The 23514-nt window shown below is 42.9% G+C and overlaps 1 protein-coding gene and 1 pseudogene across 2 annotated transcripts; one reads left to right on the forward strand and one right to left on the reverse strand.

The window, feature by feature from the left end:
• Positions 1–244: 244 nt before the first annotated feature.
• Positions 245–2017, forward strand: LOC114313653 (putative caffeine synthase 4; annotated as a pseudogene).
• A 139-nt stretch (positions 2018–2156) lies between these two features.
• On the reverse strand, positions 2157–6824 carry LOC114313606 (Galactose oxidase/kelch repeat superfamily protein). 2 transcript variants are annotated; one of them, XM_028259999.2, is made up of 3 exons: positions 6624–6794; positions 4508–4562; positions 2157–3266 (listed from the first exon to the last, which is right to left on the reverse strand). In XM_028259999.2, the coding sequence occupies exons 1-3, from the start codon at positions 6764–6766 to the stop codon at positions 2310–2312; spliced, it is 1155 nt and encodes a 384-aa protein (XP_028115800.2). In that variant the 5' UTR covers positions 6767–6794; the 3' UTR covers positions 2157–2309. The 2 variants fall into 2 exon arrangements, with proteins under 2 accessions (XP_028115800.2, XP_028115799.2); XM_028259998.2 differs by lacking the exon at positions 4508–4562 and having other exon boundaries at positions 6624–6824.
• Between the last annotated feature and the right edge of the window lie 16690 nt (positions 6825–23514).

Consider the following 23514-nt stretch of genomic DNA (forward strand, 5'->3'; position numbering starts at 1 on the left):
CTGTGAAGTATGTAAAGAATCACAAGCTTTAATTATGTTGTTTACATAGTGCATAGCTTTTCTATTTCTTCTTTCAGTTCTCCTCTCTATAAATGAGAGTCATCTTCACCTTGTAAACATATATTGAATATATCAATATACACTTCATTCTCTCTCTCTCTCTCTCTCTACCAAGTTAACACAGAGCAAGTCCATGCACAAGGAAAATAGAAGGTAGACCACTTGCTGAAATCCAAACGTATCAATGGTAGATCAAGTTCTTCACATGAATGGAAGTGAAGGAGACTCTAGCTACTCTAATAACTCACTACTTCAGGTCTCTCTCTCTCTCTCTCTCTCTCTCTCTCTGTGTTTATACATATTGTAAGTCTCTGTCTAAATATTGATTGATCTTCAATTTTTTTTTTTAAATCTTACTCTGTTCTCTGTGGTATTTTTTCTTTTTTTATGTTGATGGCAAAGCCCATACTAGAGGAAAGCATCAGAGACTTGTACTGTACATACAAGCTTCCCTGAGCGCATAAGCATGGCAAACTTTGGATGCGCTTCTGGACCCAATGCTTTTATGCCAATATGGAATGTCATAGAGAGCATCCACACCATGTGTCACCAGATGAATCATAAGCCACCGGCGTTGCAGGTGTTCTTGAATGATCTCCTGGGTAACGATGTCAACACTACTTTTAGATCGTTGCCAAGATGATATGAGAAGATTGAGAGAGAGCAAGGAGGAGAGTTTGGGGGATGTTTCATAGCAGGGATGCCAGGGTCCTTCCATGGAAGGCTGTTTCCTGACCATTCATTCCATTCACTTTGCTTATTCTTCCTATAGCTTCCATCGGCTCTTTCAGGTCATTTTTGTCAAATACCCACTTCATTTTGCTACATTTGTTCACATGAGGCCACTATTGGGCGATATGTATTGGGTTTTTGTTGTTATCATGTATACAAGTTGGAATGAAAAATCACGTAGATACTGATTGACAAACCGATCATAGTTCATGCTGTTGGTCCACAACCAATACATGTTTGACTACTGTAAAATTCATTTTTTGCAGCCAATGAATTTTTTTTAAAAAAAATTACCACAGCGACACTTAATTCGTGATATTGCTTGACACTCCTAATAGAGCGTTATACCACTTCCAAAACTGTTACATCTCCCGATATCGCTTATTTAAAACCATGGGTAGAAGCAAGGTTCTAAATAAGAGTATCGATCATGGTATAACAGTGAAGGTATAACAGTTTTGAGAGTATCAAATCGAGAATTGGGTGAAACGATATTGAGTAGCGACTAACAAGGTATGCTTTCAGGTACCTAAAGGGCTCACAAGTGAATTGGGAATTCCACTTAACAAAGGGAACATCTGCATAGCTCAAACAAGCCCACCTGGTGTTCGCAAAGCCTACTTGGATCAATTTGAGAAAGACCTCACTGCATTCCTAAGGTCTCGTTCAGAAGAGATGATACCTGGAGGCCTTATGGTGCTCATCTTTGTTGGCAGCAATGAAGACCCTGATTATTTCACCAGATTTGGTCCCAATATATGGGAACTATTTGGGATGATCCTAAATGACATGGTCATTAGGTAAAACCCTAGAGAGACGGATTCTAGACTTTGTGAATAGCAGTTATTTTCACTCCTGTAAATTTGAATGTTTGATTTGAATCCAGGGACTAATTGAAGCATCGAAGCTAGACTCATTTAACATGCCATTATATACACCCTCAGCAGAAGAAGCACGGCGAGTGATTCAGAGAGAAGGGTCATTCAGTCTTCGCAGGCTCAAGACATTCAAAGTAAGATGAGATGCCAACATCGACAATGGAAACAAAGGCTTGGTGTTTGATAAATATGCAAGCGGCAAGTAGGCAGCAAACTGAATAAGAGCAGTTGGAGAATCAATTCTGGTGAGTCAGTTTGGAGAAGCGATCATGGACGATCCGTTCGATAGGTTAACAAAGAAGGTTGCGGAGTACATGGAAATGGGCAAAGGTGTGGTCACACTCTGATCATATCCTTGACTAAGGATTGAAAGCCTTTAACAAAACTAAGTTTGGATTGGGTGATTCAAAGAGAAAATAATGCTTTCTGAGACTACATAATGGAAAGTACAACACATTCATTCTCATTTCTTGTAAAACTCAACAATGTCTCATCAAAGTCAAATTTATTCATTGCACACATAAGGAGGCAGTACCATTACACACATACATACACATACATATCATCATGATTATCATTGCAAATCACTACCCAAAAAAAAAAAAATCTTACCCATCAATGATCATTTTCCATTTCCACTCATGCAAGGAGTGAGCTAGGAGTGAAAAAGAAAATGTCACCAAGCCTATCGTTGCTAGGCGAATTGCCACCATACACCAACAATCCAGGTTGTTCATCTCGTTTTCCAGGGGCATATGCACACCATCCACGTGGTCCCGGATGATTATCGCCAGAGTTGGAGCTATCGTCCCATTTTTGCCACACTAGTGTCTCGGTGTCGAGTGCATAGAGATCACCTGAAAATTGCCCAGCACCAAGATGGCCCAAGTCACTAGGATCCACTTCCCCACCGGATATGAATATGTACTTTCCAATCCCAACCGTTGAAAACACGCTGCGGGGTGTTGGTTTTTCGCCACTTGTCTCTACTTGGACCCACTTTTCATTAACTGGGTCAAAGAAGTGCACATCATCGAGCTCTACACCGGAGAAACCATAAACAACCCATATTTTTCCCTGGGCCACAGCCAGCCCAGGCCCACCTCTAGGCTTGCAATTCTCCCCTGGTAGCGGAAATTTGATCCACTTTTTCTCAGCGCTGTCATAAGCCCATAGATCGTTTAACCTGCCATTGACACCACACCCACCAAATACATACACTCGCCGGTCATCAGAAGTCACTGAGTGGTAGCTCCGGTGGGCCGGTCCGGTGTCCCCACTTGAGATAAGTGTCCACTTGTTTGTAACCGTGTCAAAAGAGTAGAGCTCATTGAGCTCTGTGTGTGTGGCGTCTCTACCACCAAACACATAAATGGTTTCGCCAACAGACGCCATTGTGACACCGACACGTGGTGGAGGGGCGTTGCCGGTGACTTCAGCCACTGACCATGTTAGGTCATTCAGATCAAGCACATGCATATGGTTATCTACTGGTACACGTGGTGTGAATTCGCCTCCAAAAACATAAGCCTTTTGTCCCACAATGGTGATGGCATGCGAGCTTCGTGCTCCAGGCCCACTTCCTTTTTGTTCAAGCTGCATAAAATCAACTTCATGTAAAATTAACATTTGGTTTGATGGCCTTCCATGTAACTAGATGATAATGGACAAACATGATCACATGGTACCGGTCAGTGACCCATAGACCTAAGGCCTTTATTTTAAACGGCCAACTAAATACTGCCTAATTTAGTAGGTAGGATGATGTTGAACATTAAGCAAAAAGCAAACTGAAAGAAGTTAGTAAGAAACTAGATCCAAACCAAGCTTAACCTCGTTGTTTTATTTATTTATGGGTAAGTAATAATTTTTATTCAAAAAATAAGTGACATTTAAACAACATAAAGGGGCATACACCTAACAAAATTTTCCATGCTAGTCACAACCATAAGTAAAAACTCAATAATATGGTACAACAAATTTACCAAACAGTGAAGAAATTTCAAGAAATACAAGGTTTGATTAACAAAAAATTGAGGTCAATCATCCCAGTTAAACAGTTGGTTATTAGTTATTATAAACATCATATTACCATAAAAGTCTTTTTTTTTTTTTTTTTTTTTTGTGAACAGATCATAATAAGTCTTATTTGAATCTCACAACTTAATAGCATATAGCTGCTTTAGATCTTGGATTTGTGGACGGACTGTGAAGCGAACGTTTTAAATAAATAAAAAAATAGCTTCTACTCCATTTGTCTTGTCATTTTCTTTTCTTTCCCTCCACAAATCCCTCTACAAATTTATGATTAAAACACATTTAGGTTAACAAATAAGAGAATCATGGCTGTAACAAGTCAAATTTGTGGTTAAATGTCAGGTCAAATGTCTACTACATGAACAGCCAAGACTGAAGAGGATTGATCATAGGACCCCATGATCAGTTGTGTTGTTTGACTTTCAAGAAACATAGAAGTTCTCAAGGTCAAAAGAATTCAACCAAAGATATCGTAATTTTATGGGACGACACATATGTGTATGTATATAATACATCTGTGTCTGTGCGTATATGTGTCTATAAAACTGACAACATTAATAACTAGAAAAACTAATCAAGTGATTTTATTTTATTTTTAAATTTTATCATGGGGGTTCAAGCAAACTCAGAAAAAATGACCACAGGGAAGGATCAGTGACATATAATTGAGGGGATCGATAAGATGATATGAAGATGTCACGAAGTAAAGGTTAAGGTAAAGATAGAGCAGAGTTAGACAAACTCAAGCAAACAAAGTTTGTGATTTGATTACTAAATTTAGAGGTAAATGAGAAACAAACCTTGATCCATTTGCCTTGTGCTAGAACCATGGCCAAATTGATGACTGTGGACTCACTGCAGGACTCACAGAGGGGGAGGTCTGATCGATGACGACAATGAAAGAGTTTGGAGCCTAACGCGTGCTTCTTATAAGAATTATCTTAGCTGATTATAACTGCTAACTAAACCAATTTATTTTTGTTATTTTGGCCAAAACCATGGAGGGGTTGGTGTTGTTTAATTGTTTAATTAATTAGGAGATAGTTTTTTATTTATTTATTAAGAATATACTTTTGATTCTTTTTAATGAGCATCTCCAACTTACTAGGCATATAATATTTGTTAGTCAAACTACTTGGTATGACTCACTTTTTTCAACTCCAATACACTAAGCGTATGATTAGGCATTTTAGCTCAACTCACATTCAGCAGCTACATGTAGCTAGCTTTCAAAGGTTAGGCCAAACATATTTAATCATTAGGATCATTTCCCTCCATCTTTATTATTGATGTGACATTCTATAAATTTAATAATATTTGGATGAATAGCTAAAATAAATAACATGATTAGAGTAGAAACATGAAACAGTTGATAGGCAAAATAAAATTTATAATTTATAATAATATTTAGATAAGTAAAATGCCTATTACTGTTGGAGATGCTCTAAGGCATAGATTAGTTGGATGTTGTAAGTTTAGGAAATGATTAAAAAAGTAGTACCAATGGTTAATTAATTTAGTTAGTACCCTCCCCAGTTGTCGTGGTTATGCCTGCACTCTGCTGATGTGTTTTAATTTATTATAAAACCAAGTGTTAACTGGGATAAGTTACCAATAAAACAAAGGTTTATGTATGGTTTTTATTTTTAAATGACACAGGCCTTTCTTTCAAAATTTATATTTACACTCCGTTTGTTCAATGGAAAATAATTCCGTGGTCATTGAAAAACAAGCTGATTTGAGTAAAAAAAATGTTTATCAAACTAAAGTATTACCAATGCCATCACACTACCACCGCCACACCACCACTAATACAACTACTTGTTCATTAGTTTCAAAGTCACGTCAACTCCATTTTGTAGTCCATACAGTGGCATTTGATTAGCAGAATTACTACTTCAGTTGCTAGGTTTTGAGCTAAACTCAGCTAGGGGTGAATAACAGTGTGCTGGTTGTGATGTTGGACTTCTTGTATGTTGTTGGCTTTTTTAAACATAATTCTCATGTTTTTGCAAATTAACTCTTACAATTAAAATAAAAAATAAAAACTGACAAAAATCAGTGCGGTTGGTTTCAGCTTTCAGAAAATTGATTTTTTTTTTTCATTTTTTTAGTGAATATTTTTAAAATTTTAAATAATTTTTTAACATTTTTAGATATACCGCATCTAAATAGTAAAATATTTATGAAAAAATATTTAAAAAATTAATAAATACACAAAAATATAAAAAATGTACTAAATTTTTATTTTTTTATTTTATTTTTTGATATTTGGTGTATTTTTTAAAGATTTTTTCATAAATGTTATATTTTTTTAAATATATTTATATTAAGGCCAAATTTGGGTACTTCCAAAAAAAGCCAAAAAGCCAAAAAATTACTCAAAAAGTTAAAAAGTTAACACTATTCACCAAAAGTCAACAATTACGGCTGCACAACTCCCAATTCAAATTTTTCCCTACAAATCAATTTTTACAATTTTTTATTACACATTTTTCAATAAAAAGTCAAAAAATTAACCTAAACATCCATATTTTCAATCTCAATTTTTTAGTCCAAAAAGACAAAAAGTACACTTTTTTAGTCTTCCCCAACTTGGTCTAAGTGTATCTAAAAATTAAAAAAAATTACTTAAAATATTAAAAAAAATTCATTAGAAACAGTAAAATACTGAAAGTAAATTTTTTTGAAAAACCAAACAAATTAGGAAAACTAATCAAATGACAATCTTTGATCATGGGTTGAGTCAAACTTAGCAATAATAACCACGAGGAAGGATCAGAAACATAAAATTGAAGGAATTGAGATAATGATACGAAGATTTGAAGCCAAAGATAGAGCAGAGTCATACAAACTCAAACGAAAACAAAGACTGTGATTTTGAGTAGTAAATTTAGAAGGAAACGAGAAACAAACCTTGACCCATTTGCCTTGAGCAGAAGCCATTGCCAATTTGCCAGAGAGATGATTGTGAGAGAGGGAAGTGAAAGTCTGAGGGAAACACTGATGACGAGTTTGGAGCCTAATGGGGGCATCTTATGGGAAAGGGATAATCTCATCTCTCTGTAATTGCTATCTTATGCCCTCAGAATTTAATGTAATTGCATTCACCTCAATAAAAAAAAAAATATGTATATACATATATTATAACTAGCTGCCCTCGTTAGAGTTTGATGCAGCTACATTTGGAGTAAAATACAATGACCTTATTAAGGCATCGTTTGGGAACAGGCTAATTTAGTAATTTTTTGATTATTTGACTAAAAAAGTAGGTAAAAAAAATTTATATATTTGGGATGGCTTTTTGGCTAATTACGAAAAGATGTGCAAAAAGTAGAGAGAAAAAAGAATCTTTGACTTTTTGGTATGAGTTGTTGACTTTTTGGCTAAAAGGGTAACTTTTTGACTTTTTAGCTAAAAAGATAAGTCCCCAAACGGGGCCTAAATATATGGGTAGATTACATTGACACTCCATGAGGTTTATATTTGAGAGGGTGATTTATGATCTGGAGTTAGGCCGAGGTATCGACCGAGCAGGTTGAAAGCCCAGCAGTACATTGGGCCGAGATGATCGACTGTTCGCCCAGAGAAGGGCTGCCAGAACTTGGGCCGAGTGCGTCCCGCCTCGTGAAGAAGCAGCTCGGTATGGCAGTGCTCGGTCGGACCAGGATGCTCGGTCCGAGGATAGCCGAAGTCAGACAAGCCGAGTGACCGGCGCCCAGAAAGGCGTAGTCGGCCGAGGTGACCGTTTGACCGGCAGGAAAGCTGACCAGGTGGTGCTTCGGGCTAGGCTTTGCCGAGATGCCGCCTAGCCCGGTCCCCCCTTGGACTTTGCCAGGGAAGTGCTTGGGTATGAAGCACGGCACGGCGCAGCAACGCATAGGGCAGCTCGGCTGCCGAGCTCTAGCTGTGATGACAGGCAGTTGAGATTAGGTGATGATTGACATGGTTTATACTGACAGATGGGATAGCGGAGCCACGTGTCAGGAGATGACTGGGAGTGGATATGGAGCGCAGAGGGTATATAAGCATGTCTGCGCCCCCCATACGAAACATACGAACATCTCTATAAGGAATTCTTGCACTCAAACACTCTCTCCCTTCTCTCTATCCCTCCTTAGGTGTGTGCTAACTTGATCATCGGAGGGTTTTTCCGGCCACACACCGCCGGGTAGCTCACAATTACTTGCTCGCAGGTGATCGGACATCGACGGAGCTCGGAAGAAAGGAGTACGGACTAGCCGGAATATTTGCTCCCCGTACAATTGGCGCCATCTGTGGGAACTTTCCAGACAAAACCTTGTCTTCCAGATTCATCTGATCGCCGTCCATGGCGAACAACGACGAGTTTCCGTTGTCCGCCATAGACGGAGCCACCCCGGAGTATACCCGAAGGAGAGAGGGACCACTTGCCATCCATTCAATGGCAGACTTGGGAACGCCCGCCGGAGGACAGTCAGGTGACGTGCGGGATAAGCGCGGAAGGAGTCATGGTCATTCACGGAGTCCAGACGGTCACCGGTGGAGGAGAGACTCACACGCCAGACGTCTGGAAAGCAAGTTGAGGGATCAAGATGTTGTCATCCAGCGAATGGCGGCGGAGATGGAAGATCTCAAGCGGCATGTCAAAGGAAAGGGTGTAGTTGGAGTGGGAGACCACAGTGAGCGCACCCCATCCCGCCGTTCAGGCGGTCAGAGTCAACGACATACTCAGTCCATATCTATTACCAGAAGTTATCAGGTTGGTGATTCCGACGTGCATGCAGAAAAGTCTAGCGCGCAAGACAGCACCTACAAACCCTCACGTCCGGCGACGACGTCGAGGTACTCTTACTCCGCTCAGTCAGAGGATCTACGAGCGGTATTAAAGGAGCGGGCTCGCCGGCGCGAAGCTCAGAGAATACCTGCTTTCCAGCGGCTATCTTACGGGGTTCACGCCAACGAGGAGGTCGGAATGCCTCCGCCCCGCCAAGCAGTGCCACTCTTTGAAGATATGGACTTGGCTAGGCTGAGTGCCACCCTTTTTTCCCTGGATATAGAAACAACACCGCTTCCGGCAGGCTTCCACCAGCCTAAGTTCACACTTTACGACGGAAAAACCGATCCATACATGCATGTGAGCCACTTCCGACAGGTCATGGCCGGACATAGGCGCAATGACGGACTCATGTGCCTAATCTTCCCGTCAAGTTTAGGCGAGCTGGGCTTAAAGTGGTTTGAAAGGTTGCCGGGAGGGAGCATTCAAAGGTGGCATCAGTTGGCTGAGGCGTTTGTTACGCGCTTCAAAACCAACACAAAAACACCGAAGGAAGTCGATCACTTGCTAAGTGTCAAGATGGAACCGTGTGACACACTGAAGGCGTACAACTCAAGGTACTGGGAAACCTTCAACGAGATATTGGACTGCCCGGTCAACCTTGCGATCACACAGTATAAGCGTGGTCTCCCGGTCGGACATAGACTGCGAGACTCGCTTACCATGCACCAACCGACCTCCATGGGCCAGCTCATGCAGCGCATCAATGAGCACATCCGAGTTGAGGACGACGCGTCAGCTTCTACCGTGAAAACCACTCCGGTAGCAACAGACAAGAAGACAGCAGGCAAAGTGCACGCAGTTGGGCAGGAATCCAGCTGCTCAAATGACCGAGCAGAGGAATCAAACCGTGGCTCGAACCGCAAGAACCGGGGTAGAGGACGTCGGAATGACCGGGATGACTACCCCCGAGATGATGTGGCAGACGCAAACAGAAGGATGAAGGCTAGGACTGGCATAACCACGGTCTTTAAGATTTCAATCTATCGCATACTTAGTGAAATCCGAGACGAGGAGTATGTCCGGTTTCCTCCTAAGTTGGGCGACGGACAAAAAGGCTATAATCCGCGTTATCGTTGCACGTTCCACCGGGAAAGAGGCCACCGAACTGAGGACTGCTTGCCTTTGAGGCAACACTTAGAAGAGCTGGTCGCGGCCGGGCACCTAGACCTTTACATTGATGGCGGAGTGAAGCCGAATCAAGCTCCGGTCGATCCCAGGGGACAGGATGACCGAGATGCACCTCCACAGGGAGTTATAAATGTCATCCACGGCATCGTGGAACCGGAGCGTGTTTGCGAACTCCGGGGCATGATAAAGAAGGCAGAGCATATGAGGGAAGTTTTGTCGGTACAGCCTGCCATTAAAAGAGGGAAGACAGAAGCAAAAGACGTGATTAGTTTCACCTCAAGGGATCTAGAGCGTATCCAGACGCCGCACAATGATGCCCTAGTAGTAACACTACGCGTCAAGGACTTTGATGTTAGGCGGATCTTGATCGATCAGGGAAGCTCGGTTGAGATCACGTACTATGATGCGTTCAAGCAACTTAAACTCCGGGAGACAGACTTGGTACCGGCAACTTCGCCACTGGTGGGATTCAACTCGCAACCAGAGTGGCCTTTGGGAAAGATTATCCTGCCGGTCAAAGCGGGATCAGTGGTCAAACAAGTTGAATTTTGGGTGCTGCAAGTGCCTTCGACGTACAACCTTATCTTAGGGAGGGGATGGCTACACGCCATGCAAGCCGTGGCATCAACTTTTCACCAAGTCATGAGATTCCCCTCGGCTATGGGGGCAATCGAGGAGATTTGGGGCGACCAGGTCATGTCCAAGCAGTGCTTCGTGGCAGTCAACGGAAGCCGGGCTGCCAAAGGATTCGTGCAAATGATCGAGGGACCGGAGGATCAAGGTGTTCTGGATGATGTGGGTACCAAGGCTGAAGACAAGGCTGTTGAAGAATTGGTTGAGGTTCGGATTGATACTGAACGACCGGACAAGTTTTTCCTGCTCGGCTCAAGTCTCACGATCACAGAGAGGGCCGAGATGGTTGAGTTCTTGATGGCCAACATCGAAGTCTTTGCGTGGTCGCCTTACGACATGCCTGGCCTCGATCCAAGTTTTATCTGTCATCACCTCAATGTCTTCCCTGGGGCAAAGCCAGTCATCCAGCGAACAAGGAGGTCGGCACTCCATCACGCCGAGGTAGTTGCAGAGGAGGTGAAGAACCTACTTGAGGCACGAGCAATACAGGAAGTGCACTACCCTCGGTGGATTTCCAACATGGTAGTGGTGCCAAAGAAGAATGGGAAGTGGCGAGTTTGTGTCGACTACAAGACAGTCAACCGAGCTTGTCCCAAAGACAGCTTCCCTTTGCCGCGCATTGACCAGCTGGTGGACTTGACGGCTGGACACAATAGGCTCAGTTTCTTGGATGCGTACTGCGACTATCACCAGATCGCCATGCATGGGCCTGACCGAGAGATCACCTCTTTCACGACTCCAAGGGGGCTCTTCTGCTACCGAGTCATGCCTTTTGGTTTGAAGAACGCTGGGGCAACCTTTCAGAGGATGGTGACCAAAATGTTTGCTCCTTTGCTTGGCCGGACAATGGAGGCTTACATCGATGATATGGTGGTAAAGAGCCGACATGAAGCAGACCATTTGTCCGACTTAGCCGAGATGTTTACCATTCTGAAGAAACACAAGCTGCGCTTAAACGCCTCAAAGTGTGCCTTTGGCGTGGGATCCGGAAAATTTTTGGGATTCCTAGTCACGAACCGAGGCATCGAAGCAGACCCTACTCAGATCAGAGCCGTGCAAGAATTGAAGCAGCCCAGCTCGGCTAAGGACGTGCAGCATCTGGCCGGTATGGCCGCCGCGCTTAATCGATTTATAAGCCGGTCATCAGATCGCTGCCGCCCTTTCTTTCAAGCATTGAAGTCAAAGTTCTCATGGGACGACGAGTGTGACCGAGCTTTGGCCAAGCTCAAGGACTATTTGTCTTCTCCGCCGCTGTTGGTTACACCAGAGCCGGGTGAGGAACTCTTCCTTTACCTTGCCGTCTCCCAGCACGCAGTTAGTGCGGTGCTAGTCCGGGCTGAAGGAATCAAGCACCTCCCAATTTTTTATGTCAGCAAAACTTTGTTACCGGCAGAGTCAAGATACTTGCCATTGGAGAAGCTTGCTTTGGCCTTGATGATGGCATCAAGAAAATTGGCGCACTATTTCCACGCCCATACCATCGTTGTACTGACCGAGTTTCCCCTCAAGGCTTTGTTTGAACGCGCGGACTTCTCAGGCCGAATTCTTAAGTGGGCAGTTGAGTTGGGACAATTTGATGTGAAGTTCCAGCCGCGCACCGCTATCAAAGCCCAGACCTTGGCAGATTTTGTCGCCGAGTTCTCACTTGGCACTCATCCGGTATGCCCGGTCAACATTACCGAGGCAGATGATGAGATGCACGCAAGGCCAACCGAAGTACCGCCAGTTGGAGGAGGTAGCGCCGTGGAGTTTGCGCGCACCATCGAAGTTCCCTCAGTTTGCGCGGTCAGACCACCCGGTGCTGCGATGACGGAGTTGTGTATCACCGACCCATCCACTCTGTCCGGTCCTGCATCACCAAGGGGGGAAGAAATTGACCCACACCGCTCAGAACCTGATGATTCGCCTACGGACTTGAGCATTACGGATCAACTTGCTGAGTCCGGCGTCGAATCACCAAGGGGCACCGAATTTGAACTGGTCAACACCGAACTTGACACCGCACAGCCGAGCAGTTGTGATCCCATTGCCCTTCGCAACTCTCAGGACCCATCCGACTGCTGGAAGCTTTTTGTGGGGGACATGTGGAAGCTTTTTGTTGATGGAGCGTCCAACCGCCATGGTGCCGGCCTAGGTATCGTTCTTATCTCACCAGATGGCCTAACCATTGAACACTCTATTACGCTTGGCTGCCCAGCATCTAACAACGAGGCTAAGTACGAGGCACTTCTCGCCGGGCTCAAGAGCGCAATTCAAATGAAGGCTGCCGAGCTCCTGGTATACAGTGATTCCCAGCTTGTGGTTAACCAAGTTTCTGGGATTTATGAAGCAAAGGACGACAGGATGGCGAAGTACCAAGCTCTGGTCAGGGAACATATCAAGCAGTTTGAGGCAATCAGAGTCCAACGGATTGGCTGGGAAGAAAACAGCCGAGCTGATGAACTAGCCGGCCTCGCTTCCATGGTAGATAGCACGTCTCCAAACCCCCTGTTGATTGACTTTCTTCCACGGCCGAGCATTGAAAACGCGGGGCAGACGGATGTACTCTGCGCCGCGCTCGGTCCCTCCTGGATGGACCCCTTGATTTTGTTCCTCCGAGACCGGACTCTTCCAACTGACAAGAAAGAAGCGCACAAAATTTAGGTGAAGTCAGCGCGGTTTTGGCTCTCTCCATCTGGCGCGTTGTATAAGAAGTCCTTCACTGGTCCTTATCTCAAGTGCGTGCACCCGAATAATGTGGACGCCTTCTTATTTGAAATTCACGAAGGCATTTGTGGCAGCCACATAGGGGGCAGGTCTTTGGCATACCGAGCTATTTCGCAGGGATATTGGTGGCCGTGCATGCAGGCCGACGCACAAAAGTACGTCCGCAAGTGCGAAAAATGCCAGAAATTCGCCCATCAGATCCATCAGCCTGCCAGGGAACTTCTTCCCCTCACCAGTCCTTGGCCCTTCGCCATGTGGGGGCTAGATATAGTGGGACCACTGCCAACAGCACCGGGCAACCGAAAATTCTTCATCGCGGCCACAGATTACTTCACAAAGTGGGTTGAATTTGAGCCTTTGGCAACCATTAAAGAGAAAGACGTGAAGCGGTTTGTCTGGCAGAACGTGGTCACGCGGTTTGGCATCCCCAAGATTTTGATCTCTGACAACGGCACCCAGTTTGACGGTCGCCTATTCAGAGGATTTTGTGAAGATTTGAAGATAGAATTCTACAACTCCACTCCGGCTTACCCGCAGTCCAATGGTCAAGTCGAAGCATCGAACAAGACTATATTGGATGGGTTGAAGAAACGGCTAGAGAAGGCAAAGGGAAAATGGGCTGAGGAATTGCCCAGCGTCCTTTGGGCATACCGAACAACCCCGCAGCGATCTACCGGGGAAACTCCATTTGCTTTGGCTTATGGCATGGAGGCGGTCATACCTTTGGAAGTTGGAATGCCCACCCTTAGAAGCGAGAGTTTTGAGCCCGAGCTGAACGCCGAGGCAATTGCCTTGGAACTGGACCTAGTGGAAGAGCGTCGGGAGAAGGCCCTCATCCATGTGGCCGCGTACCAACAAGAGCTCTCAAAGAAGTATAACAAGACGGTGCACCCCAGACCGTTCAAAGTTGGTGATTGGGTTTTGAGGAAGATTATGGGCAACACCCTGGTGCCAAGAGAAGGCAAACTAGGGGCAAATTGGGAAGGACCATACAAGATCACCGGTCTGGCGGGCAAGAGGGCTTACCACTTGGAGGATTTAGATGGAAGAGCAATACCCCGGCCATGGAATGCGGCCAACTTGAAACTGTATTATTTTTAAGTTTTAGTTTCCTTTTCTTGTGCAAAGAAATTTTTTGGCTTGCACCACGGCATGTAATTCTTTTTGTCAATTTATAGAAGTAATTTTACTTTAGCACTTGGACTGTCGTTTTAATGTTAAGGTCCGAGATAATGTACTCCGGTTGGAAGAGTTGGTGTTTTGTCCAACTTTGGATTCCCAACCGAGATGATGTACTCCGGTTGGAAGAGTTGGTGTTTTGTCCAACTTTGGATTCCCAACCGAGATGATGTACTCCGGTTGGAAGAGTTGGTGTTTTGTCCAACTTAGGATTCCCAACCGAGATGATGTACTCCGGTTGGAAGAGTTGGGGTCTTGTCCAACTTAAGATTCCCAACCGAGATGGTGTACTCCGGTTGGAAGTGTTGATTTGTTCAACTTTGTTACAACCGAGATGGTTATTTCGGTTCATGGATTTGTTTTGTTATGCTGAAATGCTTCGACCGTGTTATGGATTCCGGTCGACAAAGTGTTCAAACGATGAGTTATACCGAGATATTTTGCTGAAGATGGAATTGATTACTACCGTGCAAACACTTAGAAAAATTTGAGTTTCTCATTGAAAAGAAAATCATTACAAAAGGTGGGGACAGAGCCCGGTTACATCAAAAGAGTTGGAAGCAAAAATACAAAAACAAGGAAAAAGAGAATTAAACTAGGGGGGAGAGATTGGTGAACTCGTCCTCACCAGCATCAAGGTTGATGGTAGGACTGACGTCTTGGGCACCGGGCTCAGCATTGCCGGGCTGCTCTTGCACCTCGGCCTCCTCTGCCTCAGAATCTGTGTCATCCTCTCCATCTTCAAGTCCTTCCTCGGCCTCCGCTTGCAGAGCGCTGAATACGTCGTTTGCGTAAGGCACAAGATAGACCGGTAGCGAAGCTGGAGGAGGGTTGGCAAATACGTCGGTGTCGAAGCCTTGGCCGAGGTGTTCGCAGGAAGACTTCCAGCCTGCTTTGAAGTAGATGTCTTGCGTTGCAAAGACCTGCTTCTTGTAGCTCTCCTCGGCCTCGTTAAAGCCGGCAGTGTTTGCAGCCCGACAAGCTTTCTTCTTCGATTTCTTCAGGGTAGCCACCTCGGTCTCGAGCTCATTTTGTTTTTTCTCGGCCGCATCCAGCTGGCCAAGCAGTCTGTTATTGTCGGAGTTGGCCATCTCAAGAGAAGACTTAGCCCGGCCGAGCTCGGCTTGAAGGCTTTCAACCTGGCTGGCTGTGTCGTTGGCTTTCTGCCTAAGTCTGTGGATACGCTCCAAGACCAGATGTTGTTTTTGAATGGCCTGCAAAAACAAAAGCAACGTTGATTAGATAGGAAACCGAGCAAAAAGGACCGAGCAAACACTTGTGAAATTTTCAAAGGAACATCGACTTACCCTGGCCATAGACTTCACCGACGATTTGACCAACCGAGTGTCGGGGACGTGGTCGCTGCCGACCACGTCGCTCGGTAGTAACAGGGCTTTTGACAGGTCGAAGGCGAGCAGATGCTCTTTATCCGCCTTGATCGAAGCCGTCGTCGGGATATCTTGACCCCGGTGCTTCAAATGTGGGCGCCAGGCCGGCACTGGGGCGGGGGCGTCTGTTGGGTGCTCGGTGGTAAGCTCGGTGACTAGCTCGGCGGACGGGTCTGCCCGAGCTCTTTTCCCGGCGCGCCGTGCAGAGGGTTCTCGGCTGGATTGCCCGGCGGATTGGGAGGCAAGGGCGACCACAGCGCTGCTGGATTGACCAGCGGCTGGCGACCGGGTTACAACGCTCGGCAGCTCGGCGGATGTGGCGGTGAGAAGATTCTTGATTCTGCTGCGTTTGGCCATCTCTTGTTCCTCGGTCAGGCGGATGAGAGGAACGTCTGGAAGGGTAGGATCTGGAGGTGGCGAAGGAGCCCGGAGGAAGTCAGTTACTCTACTCCGGTGTGGAGCAGAATACCTGTATGTAGGTGTGTAGCCAAGTAATTCGTTGCAATCTCGGCGAGGATACCGAAGCACGGCCCGAATTGCTTCGACGTTGGGAAATTGATAATTGGCTTGCAAGGCTTGGATTGCTGCAAAGGAAACAAGAAAACCGGTTAGTTACAAGGTAAAACGTTAAGCTAAACCGAGCAAGTTTGAATGACTTACATGAAGAACCGAAGTCCTTGTTTATGAACCAGCCCGACACCTCGGCTGTTTCGTAATTGCCCGACACCCAGAAAAAATCATCGTCGTGAAGATCTTTATCCGGGGTGCCGGTCACAATTTTTTCCTTGCCCGGTCTAATCTTCAAGTAATATGCTAAGCCGTCGCCGGTGTGGCCCATTGTGTATTGCCTTAATATCTCGGCTAGACCTAAGTGGGTGCCTAGCCGATTGTTCAGTTCGTGAACGCCGTTGATTATTCTATAGGTATTGGTTGACACTTGTGTGGGTGCCAGCCCGGTGCGACGAAGGAACTCGGTTATTAGAGGATTGAGCGGGAAACGGAGACCTCCTTCGACAATTGAGAGCACGGTGAAGGGCATTGATCAAGTCTGCCCCAGGGTGTGGTCTCTTCTTCAGCCAGTTCGAGATGAACATCGGCCGGGATGCCGTAGTCCTCTCTGAAAGCAGCTAGTGCGGCCGGAGTATCCACTAGGAAGCGGAATTTCCCCATTTGTGGCCGGCCTAGTGTATCCCGGCTGAGGGGTTTGGCACTGGTTATTGGATGCTTCTCGGTCCTAAGAGCCTCAGGAATGACAGTGGTCCCGTTGGACTCTGCAGGAAAAGGATGGTAAGTGTTAGGTTTGAGCGCGATCGCGCAAAAGGAGCTGGATTTTAGCTCGGTCATTAAGAGTGCCAAACCACCTTGGTTGTCTACTCTATCTGAGGAGCCCGGTCACCCAAGCAGACCAGATGTTAGCCCGGTTGAGCGACCAAGTCCTTTTGTTATCTCGGTTCATGCCGGGGTTGCGACAAACATGTTGTTTGCCCGGTTTGATTGGTTTTTTGGATCAAAATAAGACTGAGAGCCCGGTTCGCCCCAGTTCTTCAGTGTTCTTCAGGAAGACGAAGAACACCAAGAACAGTAGGAGGTTTGAGACGTTTTCTATGGCCTATGCCCTAAGGACTACGTTTTTGTGCCTTAATGTGTGCAATATGAAAGAAAATAGCAACAAAATGAGGGTGGAATGACTTACCAGTGAAGGGCAGGACCTAATCCTTCAAGCACGAAGAATGGCAGCAAGTCTGGATGAAGATGAAAGAGCTCTGAGGTCGAATATCGAAGTGGCAGTAGGAGGATTTGGAGTTTGAGCAGGGCATGTATGTATAGGCGAAGGAGACTGCCCAAATTCAAATTCTGGCAAAAACGGCGGGTTGGCTGCCCGATGACCAATGGCAGACCGCCACGTGTCCCCATTTATGGTTACGACAGGACTGAAGCGACGGGTTGCAAATACGAAGAGCCAACCGAGCTACTTACGAAGAAGATGTCAGCCGAGGAATATAACCGGGCAAGTTTGCAGACAATTATGTTAACTAGCCCGGTCGAGATTCGGCGTCTTGAAGCCCGGAGAAATGTTATCTCGGTCGAAGTGAGTAATCCCAGTCACGCTTTCGCGGACGGAATTAAGGGGCAATTGAGAGGGTGATTTATGATCTGGAGTTAGGTCGAGGTATCGACCGAGCAGGTTGAAAGCCCAGCAGTGCATTGGGCCGAGATGATTGACTGTTCGCCCAGAGAAGGGCTGCCAGAACTTGGGCCGGGCAGAACTTGGGCCGAGTGCGTCCCGCCTCGTGAAGAAGCAGCTCGGTATGGCAGTGCTCGGTCGGACCAGGATGCTCAGTCTGAGGATAGCCGAAGTCAGACAAGCCGAGTGACCGGCGCCCGGAAAGGCGTGGTCGGCCGAGGTGACCGTTTGACCGGTAGAAAAGCTGATCAGGTGGTGCTTCGGGCTAGGCTTTGCCGAGATGCCGCCTATCCCGGTCCCCCCTTGGACTTTGCCAGGGAAGTGCTTGGGTATGAAGCACGGCACGGCGCAGCAACGCATAGGGCAGCTCGGCTGCCGAGCTCCAGCTGTGATGACAGGCAGTTGAGATTAGGTGATGATTGGCATGGTTTATGCTGACAGATGGGATAGCGGAGCCACGTGTCAGGAGATGACTGGGAGTGGATATGGAGCGCAGAGGGTATATAAGCATGTCTGCGCCCCCCATACGAAACATACGAACATCTCTGTAAGGAATTCTTGCACTCAAACACTCTCTCCCTTCTCTCTATCCCTCTTTAGGTGTGTGCTAACTTGATCGTCGGAGGGTTTTTCCGGCCACACACCGCCGGGTAGCTCACCATTACTTGCTCGCAGGTGATCGGACATCGACGGAGCTCGAAAGAAAGGAGTACGGGCTAGCCGGAATATTTGCTCCCGTACAATATTTATTACAATTCTCTCCTTATCTTTTGAAAATTACATTTTTCTCCCTGAGATTTAAAGTTTCATTACAGATCCCCCTTCAGCAATTTAATTTTTTTAAATACCAATTTTTCTCTCACTGGATAAATTACATTGACACCTCTCACATTTTAAAAATTACAATCCCCTCCTTAAGGTTTAAAGTAACATTATCAATTGCTCCCTCAGTTAGTATTAGTTGGAAAAAAATTCATTGAAAAAAAAATTAATTGAAAAAAAATTTTGTTAGTAAAATTTTTAAATTTCTGTTTAAAAACCAACATAAACTCATGTTTTGAATTTACTTTTTTTCCTCAGATTTATAAACTGAGACAATAATTTATAAACCAAAAAAATTATCAAACAACTTTTTATGACAATTTTTTAAATTTTTGTAAACATAAATTGAAAACTGAAAACGAAATGGTTAACAAACAAGGTTCAGATGGTAAAAATGTCGTAAAATTAACAAATAATTAAATAAGTTACCAACGTAAAAAATGACTTATGAAAAGATTCTTAGGTTATGTATGATTTGATAATTAGAAATTTTAATTTGGTTAAGAAATAAAAAATAAAAAATAATTAATAAATGTCATAAAATTATAAATGTCGTAAAATTAATTTTTACGTTTTTTTTCCAACTAATTATTTGTTAATTTTACGATATTTTTACCATCTGATGCCTGTTTGATAACCATTTCGTTTTCAATTTATATTTACAAAAATTTTAAAAACTGTCATAATTTTTTTGGTTTATAAATTGTTGTCTACAGTTTGTAAATTTGAAGAAAAAACGTATATTTAAAAAATAAGTTTACGTTGGTTTTTGAATGTAGATATAAAATTTTTACTAACAATTTTTTTTTTCAATTAATATTTTTTTTTCAATGAATTTTTTTTCCAACTAATACTAACCGATGGAGGCAATTGGTAATGCTACTTTAAACTTTAGGGAGGGGATTGTAATTTCTAAATTGTGAGGGGCGTCAATGTAATTTACACAATAAGGGTAAAATTGGTATTTAAAAAAATTAAATCGATCATGCTACGTAGCTCGAATGTCGCGGCTCGAAACGCGGCTCGACACCAAAACGACGTCGTTTTGGTGTCGATTTTGTTTTTTTTTGTTTTTTTTTTTCTTTCTTCCCTGGTTTTGCAGAACGAAGAAGAAGAGAGAAGAAGAGAAGGGAGGAGGAGGAGGAGGAGGGAGGGGAGGGGGTCATAAAAACCGGTTTGAGGAGGAGGGGAGGCTGGGGCGACATCGGCGGGGCTACGACGGAGGAGGAAGCAGAGGCGGCGGCGGGAGCTACGATGACGGCGGGAGCTGCGACGACGGCGGGGCGGGGAGCTGCGACGCCGACCTTCTTCCTCTCCCTCCCTTCTCTTTCTTCTCTCCCTCTCCCTCTCCCTCTCCCTCTCCCTCTCTTCCTTTCGAGCCATTTTCGAGCCTGGTAGCTTCAAGCTACCAGGCATTTTCCAAATTAAATTACTAAGAGGAGAAATCTGTAACGAAACTTTAAACCTCGAGGAGAGAGATGTAATTTTCAAAAGATGAAGAAAAACTGTAATAAATATAAACTTTAAGGGTGCCAATGTAATTTATCCTAAATATATTGTGCTGTTTTAAAGTATAAATTTTCATAATAATGCAATCTATTATAACGTTATTCGTAGAGTTGATTTGGGAAGTGATTTTGTTTTATTAAAATTTAAAATAAAATTAAAAAATTGAAGTGTTTGGAAACCTTTAAAAAGTAAATAAAATTAAAAGAATTTTTTATTTTTTTAATAACTTTTGTTATATTAGTCAACTGTCAAAAATAATCTTAGGCCTCGTTTGATAAGTGACTTTTTTAGTTAAAAAATTAAAAAGTTATTAAAAAAACTAAAAAATCAACAACCTATACCAAAAGTCAAAAATTTCATTTTCTCTCTACTTTTTGCACATCTTTTTATAAAAAATCAAAAAATTATCGCAAACATATTAATTTTTTTACATCATATTTTTGTTCTCAAACGAGGCCTTAGTCTTGATGGATAAAAATGGTAATATCATTAATTTTTAATATTAAAATGTTTGTTTATGTTTAAATTATACATATTGTTAAACAAATTTATTAAAAAATTAGGGAGTATAATTGTGTTATTTCGGATTAATATATGATTAAGTACGAAATATCTAAGGGTCTGTTTGGGAAGAATTAAAGTGGGCTTTTTTGGCTATTTTAGCCATAAAAGACAAAATAGGCTATTTTAGCCACAAAAAACAAAACATTACATCCAACCCATAATCATTACACTCTTCTCTCACAAAAAAAGTCAAAAAAGTCAAAAAGCCCTTCCCAAACTAAACTTTTTAGCCTAGACTAAAATAACCAAAAAAGTCAAAAAGTCAAAAAGTCAACCCACTTCTCAAACGGAGACTAAGAGTGATAAACTATTTTCATCAACTCCAATAACCCTATTAAATTGTCATCATTACAAATTTTTATTAGGAACACTATAGTACATACGCTTTGTGCACCATAAGTATGTTATAATTAAAAATAAAATAACATAATTTTATTTTTTTGAATTATAATTTAAAAAGGGCCTGGCTTTGGTCCAGTCCACCATCAGACTGGACCGTACCGTTAGGCTTATGGGAGCCCACCACGGGTCTCATTTTGAAAATCTGCACCGTTCAATGTGTAGAACTCGTCGAATACTATATGTCTGTGAAAAATTAAGTTAATCGAATATCGATAGTTATGTGATCAAAACAGTTTTTTATCAACCGTTAATTTATTCGCCGTCCATTTTTTTATACAAAACTAATTTGATCACATAGCTATCGATATCCGATCAACGTAATTTTTCACAGGCATATAGTACTCGACGAGTTCTACATATTAAACGGTTCAGATTTTCAAAACGAGACCCGTGGTGGGCCCCCACAAGGCCAACAACAAGGACTAGCCAGACCCTTTAAAAAAAAATGTTATAACTAAACACAATATAAAGTATAACTAAAAACTCATGAGTATAATTATATTAAAAAAAACAAAGAACAAAAAATTAGTCACAACTAAAAAATAAAATAGCATAACTAAGTGTGTATTTAGTGCACTCTTTTTAAAGTGGTGTATATTAGAATTTCTCTTTTTTATGTATGTAATATTACCTTGCTTTTTTGTTATTTTAGGCCACTTTGAGAAGTATCAAAAGCTAGTTTATTAACTTATTTGAATCACATAATTTTTCTATTTTTATATATTTTTTTTATAATAATTACAAAGGTCGGTTTTTTTTAGCACTATCCAAGACATTCTTTAATCGTATGGACGAATAAGTAAGAGGGAAGATAAACGTAGATTAATAGAGTATGAAAATTATGTAATTATTACATAATTCATATTAGTAGTTAATTAATTTCCAACTATTTTTTTATTTCTTATATATGTATAATAATATTTCCCTTCCGAGAAATTCTGTTTACACACCACCTGTTTGTTTGAGTACACACTACAATCTACATCCAAAGAGTTTCATCTTCAGAACATCAGAGATCTCTATTGTAGGCACTAAAGATCTCCATCATCGTGTAAGGGTTTCATTCAACTAGTGCGTTGTTATTGTTTCAAATCTCTATCGTTGCCGTCATCGTCTGGCCATTGTTTCGCCGGTGTATTGTTGGTGTTGAAGATCTCAAAAGATTTGCGATTCTCTCACCTTTGATTCACACATTTGATTCCCACCTTAATATATTTTTCTTATTTGCTTTTGATTTGGTTACTAATTAAACTTCCATAGCAATTTCTATTTTGAATTTGGTTCAACTCTAGTTATTCGAACATAATATATAGAGAAAATTAGTTTAAAGTCCCTCTCTCATTTTTAGGAATGGAAGAGATCCACAATATCATTTAATGATGTCTAAAGTCCTTCAACCCCCGACACCCATATATCACTAAGAAATTTGATCCCTCAAATCAAGCTGCTTCTCCCTCTCTCTCTCTCTCTACTCTTCTTTCTCCAACGCACTCTACCTCCATCGCCGGAGTTCATCATCGTCATCGTTTTCTCCAACTCTCTCTCCTCCATCAAATGAAGCTCAAAGCATCCCAAAGAAGGAAGAGCAATGAAGAAAAAACTGTTCTCTAGTGGCGCCGCCATTAGATATCAAAACGACTTGGTCAGGCAGTGTACAACATCTGTAGAGGACATGGAACCATGGATTTGTTTGATGATTTCATGGAAGATTTCATTGATGAAGCAGATTTTATGGATTATTTCAAGGCGATTTGGTATCCTAGAATAGGTTCATGGACTGTTATCCTCAAAACTCTTCCGCTTGCAAGCTAAGAGACTTGTGCAGCTATGGAATTTTACCATAACCAAATGATGCTGAGGTTGCTAAATGATAATGATTCTAGTGTTTATCAACATGCTGATTGGTTGGTTGACAAGTTGGGTACTAAAGTGCATTCCTACTTCTGGCTTGATAAGTATTCAGGAAAAGATGATTTTGCATGATATTGGAAGGATGAATTGATGAATGGTTTAACATCTTGGTGCAAATCTTTGAAGATTCCCAACTCCGATGTTGTCATGGACGGTAAATGTGCAAAAGTTGTTGACCAGGAAGATCGAAAAAGAGCACATGTTGTATTTAACCCTAATACAGAGTTTGCAATCTGTGATTGCAATTGGACATAAATGGGCAATGTCTGTGAGCATGTGTTCAAAATTATTAAGGTTTTTTGCAATAAAGGGTTAAGTTTACCATCTATCAACATGTTTCAGTATAACCAAGCTTTGATTAATATGTTACACTGCCCATCCCATGACTCTCTGATTCGAGAGAAATTCTAGAATTTCTCTGGAAAAGGAGAACTGCAATTTTCTCTAGTTTGATCAATTTTCTCTGAATGAGTCAAAAAATAATTTTCTCTGTGATGTTCAATTTTCTCTGGATTTTTCTAGTTTAGAATTTCTCTGGAAAAAAAGAGAGAACTGTAATTT

This window comes from Camellia sinensis, chromosome 8 (assembly GCF_055761805.1).
Source record: "Camellia sinensis isolate YWXY chromosome 8, ASM5576180v1, whole genome shotgun sequence".
Lineage (NCBI taxonomy): Eukaryota > Viridiplantae > Streptophyta > Magnoliopsida > Ericales > Theaceae > Camellia > Camellia sinensis.